The 12,380-nt window shown below is 46.8% G+C and overlaps 1 protein-coding gene across 1 annotated transcript in view; it reads right to left on the bottom strand.

Annotated features, from left to right (window-relative positions):
- LOC147107849 (interferon-induced GTP-binding protein Mx1-like) overlaps positions 1-12,380 on the bottom strand; it is a 99,392-nt gene that overhangs the window by 36,383 nt on the left and 50,629 nt on the right. The window contains exons 5-8 of the mRNA XM_086007202.1: positions 8,474-8,612; positions 5,642-5,840; positions 3,651-3,729; positions 1,086-1,208 (exon numbers count right to left, since the gene is read on the bottom strand). Of these exons, the coding sequence (XP_085863328.1) occupies positions 1,086-1,208; positions 3,651-3,729; positions 5,642-5,840; positions 8,474-8,612 (540 nt within the window). The remainder of the gene's footprint in view (positions 1-1,085; positions 1,209-3,650; positions 3,730-5,641; positions 5,841-8,473; positions 8,613-12,380) is intronic.

Genomic DNA, 12,380 nt, shown 5'->3' with positions numbered 1-12,380 from the left:
TAGATTGTGTGCTCAAACATAATGGGATTCAAGCTCAAACCCGTCTCACTCGGAGAAAATTCAATAAGCTGAGCTAACCACAGGGTAGATTTTGTGAACGAGTTCCTGGATGGAGCTTTGCATGCCGAGGGGATACCGAGAATTTATGAACAGAAAATCCTGCTGGCACTATTGCCCCCTGCTGTGCCTGAATTGCCCACAGGCGCTCCCAGCAGGTGAGTTCCCAGTCCGGGAATGTCAACTCGTAAAGTCTACCCTCTTGTATAATGCAAGATCAGCCTATTGTAGTGATAAAGTTGCAGCACTATTCTGTCCCAGTGTGCGCAAGTATATTGTAAAAGAGACCGTGGGTCCTGGTTTTAAAGGGGATGAGGGGGGCGGAAAGGAAGGGATGGTGCGCGTGAGCCCAGAAGCGGGCGGTGAACTGGGGAAATCCGGGGGCGTCCATAAATTTTCTCCAGTTCCCGCTCGAACCCGGCCAGATCAGGAAGGCAGGAGGCCGCAAAGGCAGCCCGTGGGATCGGTAAGTGGTGAGGGGGGGCTCACTGGAATTGATCGTGGGAGGCCCGGGGCAGAGGGAGGTCCAAGGCTTCCTTGCGGGGCCCAGGGGAGCACTCCTGCTCCTCCTGGGCCACAAGGGACAGCTCAAAATCAAATGTAAAAACTTACCTGCCTGGGTCTCGTCCGGCCCACGGTCCCCCTTCCCGACAGGTCTGGCCCGACGGGGAAATCGTCACTGCTCCCCACCCCACCCCAACCCAACCCCGCTCAGGCCTCGGATTAAAATAGCAGATCTGAAACCCTTTGACCTCATCGGGTCCTGAGCTGCATATTTAAACGAGACCCCGCCAGCTTGGGGCGGCTGTCACGCTCACCTGCTCCACAGAGCAGGTTAACATTGGGACACGGCGGGATGGCGGTGGGATCAGAGGGGGTAAGTCACTGCTTTTATTTTCCCCGTCAACACCCCCCCACCCTTGCCCCCCCCACACCACCCACCGTCCAGTTTCTGCCAGGCGTTAAAATCGGGGCCTGTTTCTCTGTCGGCCATCAAAAAACCTACGAGGATGCCCGTCTTAACTTACGCTGTTCAGGAAGAGTGTTTTTGCCTGATCTTCCTCAGGAATATTGCTGCCCAGTTTCTCCAAGTGCTTTGTAGTGCCAATGATTTTCTCCCGAAGAGCTTCCTCCATGATTGGCAGCCAGTTCTGTACAAAGCAAAATAAATTCAAAAACAATATACAGGAAACTCTTTGGTATCCAGCACCGACGGGACCGGCGTGTTGCTGGTTGATCAAAAATTCCGGATGACGGAGAGGGTTATCTACCGAGGCCATTTTTAACAAAGAAAAATAAAAAAATCAAGAAATGTGCAGTATACAGTAATTGGGTACTCACCTACAGAATGTTGTGTTTAATGGATGGTGGAAGATGCTTGATTAAGTACAGTACTGCCAGTTGAGGGTAATGCAATGCAATGACTACCAGCAGCGTGGGAGATACACAGTACCCCTGTAAAATGGCGGATCAGAAGAGACTACCGGCAGCACGGGAGAGTTAGACTCCTGTTACAGGGGCATTGAGATGTTCCGACTTCCGACAGCGGCAAGAAGCCGAGTAGTGGCAGTTTGGAGACTAACTCGGCCACCACGGAAGACTCGGACTCGGCAACATTGCCGGTTATTGAGGTGTTGTTTTCGGAGTGAGAATTTTGCCGGTTAATAGAGAATTCTGGATATTTAGGTGCCGTTTAAACGAGAGTTTCCTGTACACAGAATAGAATCATAGAAATTTACAGCACAGAAGGAGGCCATTTGGCCCATCGTGTCTGTGCTGGCCGACAAAGAGCTATCCAGCCTAATCCCACTTTCCAGCTCTTGGTCCGTAGCCCTGTAGGTTACGATACTTCAAGTGCATATCCAAGTATGTTTTAAATGTGATGAGGGCTTCTGCCTCTATCATCCTTTCAGGCAGTGAGTTCCAGACCCCCACCACCCTCTGGGTGAAAAAAGTTCTCCTCAACTCCCCTCTAAAGCTCCGACCAATTACTTTAAGTCTATGCCCCCTGGTTATTGGCCTCTCTGCTAAGGGAAATAGGTCCTTCCTATCCACTCTATCTAGGCTAATCATAATTTTATACACCTCAATTAAATCATCCCTCAGCATTCTCTGTTTCAAAGAAAACACCCCCAGCCTATCCAATCTTTCCTCATGGCTAAAATTCTCCAGTCCTGACAACATCCTTGTAAATCTCCTCTGTACCCTCGCTAGTGCAATCACATCTTTCCTGTAATGTGGTGACCGGAAATAATTGCAATATAGTCACTGATAATTAAACCTCAGAACGTTTCACGTAGTCAACAAAATTCGCAGTAATCCACCGAGAGTTGAATGTGGTTCCCTTCCCCCCCTCTATTCCTGAAGGTCATTAACCTTTTTGGGGTATGTTTTAACAAGTTCGCTGGCAACTCCTATTTACCTGCTCCATATCCCTTGACACCCATACATATTGGCCCGTATTTTCCGATCCCTACGGGTGTATATGCGCTGTGTACACACCCATGGGGACATCAGAAATGCCGGTTTCAAGCATGCGAAGCGCATGCGCTGAAAACCAGCATTTCCGATCTGTCAAGAATCCTCCTGACAGGTCGGTCGCCTGCCCTGGAGAAGGGCCTCTGCGGGGGGAGAGTTCCGCTTTCTGCACAACCTCCGCCCGCAGAAATCACTTAGAAATCTTACGCCTGGTAAAAGTCTGCTTTTACCAGCATAAGAGTTTTAAAAAGTTTAAAAAAAATTTCACTCATTTATAATTTAAAAATACTTTTAAAGAATGTAAGTTTATTTTTATCCCCGTAAAAAACTTTAATTATTTTTTTCAAAAAATTAAATTTTTGTTTTAGATATTTAATTTAATGTAATTTTAACTCATTTTAAAAATGTGATGGTTTAAAAAAAAAATTATCTAATGTTTTACTGTGTTTTTGGGGTGATCTCCATTCATATATTTGACGGGTCTATCTGTCAAAAGTATGAAGGGAGATTCCCTTCTCCTATTGGCTCCCCATGGCCCACATGATCCCAGGGACGCTTGCGAACCGCCTACGCCCCCGGGATACCTGGGCCCTGCGCATTTCGACTGTGGCGAGGCCCAGGATCAGAAGTGTCCGCACCTCGGGAGCCCTCGGGTAAGGGCGTAGATTTTTTTCCGATAGGAGGCATCTGCACGCAGGAAGCCTCCTATCGGAAATTATGGGCCAATGTAAATATCCCGACCTCAGCCGCAAAAATTTCAATTGCCCCAGCCTTTTTGCGGGAGAGGGTTCCGTTTATCCACTACCCATTGGGCGAAAAAGGGCTTCTTGATTTCACTCCTCAAAGGCTGAACTCTAATTTTAAGACGCGAGCCCCTTGTCCTGGGCTTTCCCCACCGGAGGAAATAGCTGCTCCGTATCTACACTGCTGCATTCCTTTACCATGTCAACACCAGATGATGCCTAATTGTCATTGGATAGCAAGTACCACACACGACTATATGATCCATGCCTCTCAGCACTTAAAAAAAAAGACCCTCCCGCCCTATTTTATCCAATGACTATGAGATCAAAGCTAAACGATCTTCACCATACAAAGCAACTGTTGTGACTAACCTTGATTTGTTGAATAAGCTCGGTGGTGAGTTTGTGGGACAGATATTCAAACGATGCAAAGCCTTTGTCTAACAGTGTCCTAAGGAGACAGAGAGGCGAATTATTAATATCATTTTGAATATAAAGTGACATTTATTTGGTTCCCTGATTTTATTTCCCCTTCTCTTCCTTAGGCTGCCCCGTCAAGTGTTGTCTGATAACGCTCCTGTGAAGTGCCTGGGGACGTTTTACTGCGTTAAAGGCGCTATACCAATGCAAGGTGTTGGCGGGCAGCCTCCGCGCCCTGCGATTTTTACCTACTTGAAGTCGGCCAGCTGTCTCTTCCTGCCTGCAGCTGACCGGTGGGATGTAAATGAGGCCTAACCGTTAACATCAGTCGAGGCCTCCTACGGAGTTTACCGGGTGTGAGGCCTTTGCTTTTCCCACCCTTCGCTGCCCCCCCCCCCCCCCGCCCAACCCACTGGCTTTCTGCCCGGGAATTAAGATCCACAATTTGCCGTGCAATATTTGCGACCATTCTGCTAAAAAAAAAATCCCCAAATTGCTCAAAATGGGAGGTAAAACACAGATAATTCTGGGAAAGTTCAGTGGATCAGGAAATGTAAGGGTAGATTCATCAATCCTACAATCCCAACAAAGAGCAATGCTTGAAGGGAATGTGCGCTGGAGAATCGGCGTGACATTGTTGTAACTCTATCTTTGACCGGTGCTCCTTTTGAGTGTGGCTTCCCACTGGGATCACAGGATCGGGGAGTTTACCACATGGATCTTCCTCCTTTAGCACTGAGTGACCTGTTGTGCATTTGTAGCGCCTTCTATTTTTATTCCATTGAAACTTAGCAAAAACATCCATTGAGTAATTTTAATGGAAGGACAAAATGGCGGGTTCTGTTACTGCCGTGCGATCCTCCTCACAACATTTTGAGTATTACAGCGGGCAAGACAACGTCCTTTCACCTCTGGGGTCTTGATTTGGATTTAGAATCCAGCCCACACTACTTCGCCAAATCCAATTCTAGATGAGGATTAAGAATGAAGTGGGGAGGAGCTAGGATCATGGCTTGAATTTAGAGGTTTGGAATGTAGGAACAGGAGTGGGCCATTCAGCTTCTCGAGTCATCATTTGCTTTGCTGATGATGAAAATTTATCAGACTTGCATTTATATAGCACCTTTCCTGACCTCAGGACGTCCCAAAGCACTTTACAGCCAATTAAGTACTTTTTAAAGTGTAGTCACTGTTGTAATGTAGGAAACGCAGCAGCCAATTTGCACACAGCAAGCTCCCACAAACAGCAATGTGATAATGACCAGATAATCTGTTTTTGTGATGTTGATTGAGGGATAAATATTGGCCAGGACACTGGGGAGAACTCTCCTGCTCTTCTTTGAAATAGTGCCGTGGGATCTTTTACGTCCACCTGAGAGAGCAGACGGGGCCTCGGTTTAACGTCTCATCTGAAAGACGGCACCTCCAACAGTGCAGCGCTCCCTCAGTATTGTACTGGAGTGTCAGCCTAGATTTTTGTGCTCAAGTCTCTGGAGTGGGACTTGAGCCCACAACCTTCTGACTCAGAGGCTTCAATAACTAATGCCTCTGTGGTTAAATAGGTAGGAGTTTGGCCATTGCCGCCTGGGCAATGAGCATCGCCTGGTGCAGAAAGCAAAACGTTGCGAGGAGGATCACACGCCGCTAACAGAACCCGCCATATTGTCCTTCCCTTAAAATGAACGGAAAATCCAACGGGTTCTGTAAGGGGCGTGAGATCCTTCCACCAGATCTTCCTTTCAGTGCTCCACTCAGGTGACCCTGAACCCTCAGGCAGTAAAGACTATAATCTACTCCTTGCTGTCTAGGCTTAACTCCTGAGGAATAGTCACTGGGGTAACGTTCTAGGAGGCTGCAGTGATGGGAGGGCTACGACTCGGCACCTTCAAGAGCGTAAGGCAGAAAATTGGAGAAAACAAAATTTGATTAAGGGAAAATAGTACCGAAAAAGTGGACTCTTGTCCAAAAATATGCGCTCTTCCTCCAAGGCAGCAGGCATTGTTGTATTTACATTCAGCTCATTCTGCCCACGGCACTTGACAAGTATGTAACCTTTTTTCAGAGGAACAACTTTATTCTCGATGATTTTGAGAACATCTTCTTCTGTGCCTTTATCAATCAAGTCTGGCTTTGTTAAAACACCTGCAAAATGAAACGCTAGAGTTTAGTGACTCAAAGAATGGGTGTGGATTTTAAATCTGATCAGCCTCCTCGCCCTATCGGCTGTGAGGCTTCCCTGCTAAATAAATTTACTCAGTGTCAATTCAATTCCCAATGAATGTGGGCCAACTGTACAACAGTGCCCTTAACTCAGAAAAATATCAGTACCAAATTATGTGGAGAGACTGGAGAAGCTGGGATTGTTCTCCTCAGAGCAGAGAAGGTTAAGGGGTGATTTAATAGAGGTGTTCAAAATTATGAAGTGTTTTGATAGAGTAAATAAGATGGAACTGTTTCCACTGGCAGGAGGGTTGGTAACCAGAGGATCTTAGGTAATTGGCAAAACAACCAGCAGGGAGATGAGGAGAATTTTTTTCACACTGCGAATTGTTATGATCTGGAAGGCACTGCCTGAAAGAATATTGGAAGCAGATTTAATAGTAACTTTCAAAAGGAAATTGGATATATACTTGACGAGGAAAAAATTGCAGGGCTATGGGGAAAAAGCAGGGGAGTGGGACTAATTGGAGAGCTGTTTCAAGGAGCCGGCACAGGTATGATGGGCCGAATGGCCTCCTTGTGTATGATTCTATGAAATTGTCAGTCCCATTCAAAAAGGTGAGCAGGTCGGCTAGTGCAAGGCAATGAAACATTTGCAATAACAGCAGAAATGTTGGCAATACTCAGCAGGTCAGGCAGCATCCGTGGAGAGAGAAAAACAGAGTTAACGTTTCAGGTCAATGACCCTTCGTCAGAGCTGGAAAAAATGAGAGATGTGACATCTCTAACTTTTTCCAGTTCTGACGAAGGGTCACAGACCTGAAACGTTAACTCTGTTTCTCTCTCCACGGATGCGGACTGACCTGTTGAGTGTCGCCAACATTTTCTGTTGTTATTTCAGATTTCCAGCATCCGCAGTATTCTGCTAATGAAACATTTGCGCTCGGTACAGAAGGGGTGCTGCTCTGAGTGGAGTTAAAGCATATTGTCGGGATGGATTACAGGGAATTATACTCTGGTCCTGCTGTACAAAATCTAGGACTGCTTGCTGCTGCCATTCTTCTACCAGAATAGAAAAGTGCTCTGTCTCCCAGCATTGACATCACTTAAATGAAAGGGTGTTATTCTTTGTTAGCAAGCTCCTAATTTTCAACCAACATGAAGAAACCATTAAACAACAATATAGGGCATTGGGATGTGCAATTAGAACAGAGAAGTACATACATGCTGAGCTAGAAGGCTCACAAAAGTTGGCCAACCGCTTCAAATAAGCCGACGCAGATCCTAAAAAGATGACAACCCCCCAAAAAAATCTGCAGCACAGATACAGGGCCGTGGCCCAGGCTACTGCGGGAAGCACTAGGTTGAAGACAGGTCTACAATATCATGGCCTCGGCTCACTGACCCTGTGCTCCCTGCGAGTGTGGCTCGCCACTGCGGTTTGTGGGATCGCCCCTAACACGTTACCTTTCTTTTTTAGCACTTGGGTTTCAGGATTATTTTTCACCACTTCTTTCAGGCATCACATTCCACAGTTCATTTATTTTATTTTACTGTGTGAAGTATAACAGCCAACCGCCTTACCGATGACACGTGAAGACAATTAGTTTACAATGAGACGGCGGGGGGACGTGAACTTGTTGGAACTTAAGTTGCAGGCACATCCAGGGCAGAAATTGGTGTGCACTGCGCCCATCTTTTCGGGCGTAATGCGGGCGCAACGCTGACAGATTTATCAGTGGGACGGCCAGCGCCCACTTCGTTTCCGATGGGCACGGCGGGTGCCGGTCCTGCTCCACTCAGAATTCCTCAGCAACTGCTGAGGGCCACCACGAAAGATAAGGGGCGATCGATCCCACCCCACTGCCCGCGCCAACCCTCCCTCTCTAGACTTAACTGCGGGCCGCTACGAGTGAGGCCAGCAGCCTGACTTTCGGCACCTTCAATGCATGAGCTGCCTGTGCAGGTGCGACAGGCGCCGGCTGCTGGAGCATAAAATGTTCACCAGGCCCGACTCGTGGGCCTGCCCGCTATCGAGCTCTGAGTTTGGGCCTAAAGTCAGACCCAGGCAAAATGCAACCCCCCCCCCCCCCCCCCCAAAGTCCTATCACTTGTATTGGAGACCCACCCCTCGTTGTCACTCCCAGGTAAGGCACTGGAGTCAAAGGCAATGGGGAAAGTTCAAGAAGCAGTTGGATGCTGGGCTGAGTGAGTTGGAGTGCTAGGGGGGCAAGCTTAACGGGCTCAAACGCCTTTTCCCATTCTTGGCTTTTTCTGATGTTCTTAAGCTCAAAAAATTTCAGATGTGGGGGAGCGGGATGTGAGGAAAAACTTTTTTACACAGCGAGTGGTGAGGACCTGGAACTCACTGCCGACGGAAGTGGAGGAAGTGGAGACACTCAATGTTTTCAAGGGGACACTGGATAGGCACTTGAGGGAAATATACTTGCAGGGCTACGGGGATAGAGCGGAGGAATGAGCCTGACTGGATTGCTCTGCAGAGAGCCGGCATGGACTCGATGGGCTGAATGGCCTCCTTCTGTGCCGTTATGACTCTATGTCTAATACATTCTATGCTGTGCTTTCACCAGTGTCTGAGCCTTGTTTTGATTTACCCAGTGTTCTTTCTCCTTCAGGGTCAACGTCCTGCGCCATCGTCAATGCCTCGGTGGTCGCGATGTCCACGGTGCAGGGAATGACGACCAAAATGATAGTTTCCTTTCTTTTAATGTAGGTTCTGATGAGCTCTTTGGTCTGGAAGATAAACATTTTTCACTGACAGGTATTATAGGGGTAATCTTGCGAGTTGAGGCAACTGGCATGGAGCCCTACAAGATGAGAGCATAGGCTAGAGGTAAGGCTAAATTACCGAAGGTCTGATTATGCGACCCACAGTCCCACCCAGCGAGACACTACACTGGGAGCAGAACCTCACAAAATTGTTCCTCGTATATACTACTGGTGTTCCTTATGGATAATTTAAAAAAAAATTGATTACATAAATAAATCATATTGTCCTTGTCCACTGCTGATCAATAAACAAAAAGCGGAGAGGGCCCTCCACAAGGAACCTTGTGCAGATGCAGATCAAAGCACTTGGCCTGTCACAGGCTAGTTGCAATTGCTATTCCTGCTGCCACTGGAATAAGAGTGTAATCTTCTTCAAGGCTATGTTGGGGCAAGGAGTGGTAGACAGAGGAGCAGCACAGTAAGAAGGAATACATGGCTCGCAGGGGGAAAGGGAGTCACGCTGCAGTTGGGTCTATCCCATTACACTCACTAACACCTGCACTGCCCTTTCAGATCCCTGACAGATCTACTTAGCGCCTTATTGATACTCTGTATTCACTGTTTCCACTTGTGAGGGAGACCAAAACTAGGGGCCATAAATAGAAGATAGTCGTTAATAAATCTAATAAGGAATTTTCAAGAGAAACTTCTTTACCCAGAGAGTGGTTAGAATGTGGAACTTGCTACTACACGGAGTCCTTGAGGTGAACAGCATAGATGACTTTAAGGGGAGGCAGAGAAAGGAATAAGTTATATTGATAGGGTGAGATGAAGTTGGATGAGAGGAGGCTGGTGTGGAGCATAGACCAGTTGGGCCGAATGGCCTGTTTCTGTGCTGTAAATTCTAAAATTGCTGTAATGTAATTAAAGTAAAGGCAGGAGGCGGTTGCTGTTAATAGCAACATGTCGAATAATGATATCTACGCAGCATCGTAAAATCACTGCTCTCCTCTGGTTATGAAAATGTCGCCTAACCATCAGCGTCTGAGAAAGACAAGACCTCGGGCCCCAATTTTAACTCGGGGCCAGTTTTTGCTGGGTGAGCGAGTTAGAAACTCACCCGCTGCTCCACAAATGAGGCCCTGGGCTATTTAATACCGGCAGTAAGCCGGTGGGAAGTGGCAAAAAATGGCTTGGCCCAGAGGCTGCTCGGCAACAGCAAGTGGCTCTCGCTGTAATGATGTTCTGCCCTTCTACCTGGTCTGCAGCCTCATGTCACCAGCCACGGTTGTGGTGCTTAACCAGAACCACTTAGTAAGCATCCATTCTGCACGGATAAAGATAGATTGGAATGGCCGAGGAGGCATGGCCCCTGCCGAGAAACTGTTAGGGAATCGATGTTCTTACTTATAAGCTTATATGTAATTCCTCAAGATAATAATGTTCAAAGGCATTTATTGGCTTTCGGAGGGATCGAGCCTGCAATGAAAACTATTATTAATAATAGCTGCACATATACTTAAGAGAACACGTGCGATAATGCGAGTTACCGGAGAATTCCCCATGTTACCGTTCTCGAGCTCGAGAGGAACAGCTAGGCCTTGTCGAATTCTGTAATAGGAACATAGGAACAGGAGGAGGCCATTCAGCCCCTCGAGCCTGTTCCGCCATTCAATGAGTTCATGGCTGATCTGTGACCTAACTCCATCCACCTGCCTTGGCTCCATATCCTTGTACACCCTTGTCCAGCAAAAATCTATCGCTCTCAGATTTTAAATGATTAATTGAGCTGGCATCCGCTGCTTTTTTGTGGGCGAGAGTTCCACACATCTACCACCCTTTGTGTGAAGAAGTGTCTCCCCAACTTCTACATTCTAATCACCCACCTTTTAAGCCTTTCTTTCACTCTGGCTGCGTGAGAATCCATATGTTTCTACATTATTGTTCGATCCGTGGTTCAGTGGATATGCTGTTATTAAATAATCACGGATGCTGTACATGAACAATAAACAGGTCTTTACTGGAGGAGGGTAGTCTCTAGACTGGGGGTACAGAGGCATGCGCAAAGCTTATATACAGGTGTGGTCACTGCCGGTACTACAGTATACAGGAGCTGTAAAAGTAGTTCTGACTTAAAGGCACATACACTACAATTCCTCCCCTTTTTTAGATTGGTAGTACCCCTAATATCCAAATAACAATTAACATTTCAACATGTACATTAAACAACAAAAGTCCATTTATAGATTCAGTCTTTGGGGCGGCTTCCTGACCCTTTCGGGATAGCGCCTTTCCGGAGGTTCTTGTTCTTGGTGCAGAGGCAATTCTGACCCCTTTTCATCGGGTTCCACTGCTACTGGGTCTGAGGTAGATGCTACCGGTATGTCGGGTTCATCCCCAGGTACTCGAGACATGGGGTTGACGCGTTCCTGTGACGCTAAGATCTGATCGATGTGGCGTCTCACAATGTTCTCCCCGACATCCACTGTGTACATTAATGGCAGCTGCCTTGTACATATCGTTCCGGGTTGCCATTTCTCTGTTCGATAGTCACGGGCCAAGACTGGTTGCCCTACATTGAAGCTCCTTGTCGGCTTCTCATTGATGTGCTGGAATTGTTTGTCCTCAACATTTCTTCGCACATTTGGTCTGAGCAAGTCCAGACGAGATCTCTGTTAAGTCTGTGTGTTATAATGAGAATTATTACACAGACCACAAGAGTAAATTTTAACAGGTCTTTACTAGTCGAAGGTCAGGGCGGAACTGCCCAATAAATCATTACACAGCACTTATATACCGGTGTGGTCACCACCGGTATTACAGTATACCGCAGCCAAGATAAAGTAGTGCAACCCTTAAAATAGTTCTCTTAAAGGTGGAACGGTTACATACACTACAATCCTCCCTTTTTAGCTTAACAGTATATATTCCCCATTAAACATAACATACTAACATATATACACAACTTCATGTAAAAACAGTTCACAGATTCAGTCTCTGAGGCTGCGCCTCCTGACTCGGTCCGGATAACGCCTCGGTGGTGTAGTAGTTTTCGGTGGTGTAGTAGGTTCTTGTTGCTGGGGTGACTCATCTAATAGTCCTTCACTGGACTTAACAGCTTGAACTTTCGTAACTGCAGAACCAGCATTGCTGACTTCTAAAGGCTCGAGTACCTTGGGAAGTTTTTCTACTTCCCGACTGATTTGGCTCAGTTCGGAGGGACCACGTGCGTGACCTGGTAGGGGTGATAATGGTTCAGATGAGTCATCATCTTCTGCTTCTTCTCTATTGTCTTCTATTTCCTCCATCACTTCAGCTTTTGCCTCTGTCACCAATTCCCTGAGTGGCTTATTACTGCTGACACTGCTCACAAAAGGGTGCTCTTCTTAGCTTTCAACTGATCGATGAATTTGACATATTCCCTTTCTTGCTCAGCTTTGATTCGTTTGGCCTCATCGCGCAGACGGTTTGTGTGTTCCTGCTCCATTTTCTCAATCAGCTGCTTCTGCTGTCTTCCCAGATTCTCCAACTCTGTGTCAAAGAACTTTTTCTTTGCATTCATCTCTTGCTCAAAACGGCGAATCATTTGTTCTAATTGCTGTTGTAGTTTGAAATGGAGTTGAGTTCGAGCCCGGTGTTCCTCAGAAATGTGCATGTCTGTAGACTGGACAGACTCAGAATTCTCTGTCAAACTATGTTGTTGTTGTTCAGTGGAATTCTGTTCTGATACTTTGTTCTCTTCTGAAGCATTTATGCACTTCTTCGTTTTTCCATCATTAGTCTGCAAGTCCA

The sequence above is a fragment of the Somniosus microcephalus genome, chromosome 14, assembly GCF_052327205.1.
Source record: "Somniosus microcephalus isolate GS21.2 chromosome 14, FLI_Smic_1.0, whole genome shotgun sequence".
In the NCBI taxonomy this organism is placed as follows: Eukaryota; Metazoa; Chordata; class Chondrichthyes; order Squaliformes; family Somniosidae; genus Somniosus; species Somniosus microcephalus.
Note: the sequence above shows the minus strand (reverse complement) of the source record. Positions and strands in the feature narration are given on the sequence as shown.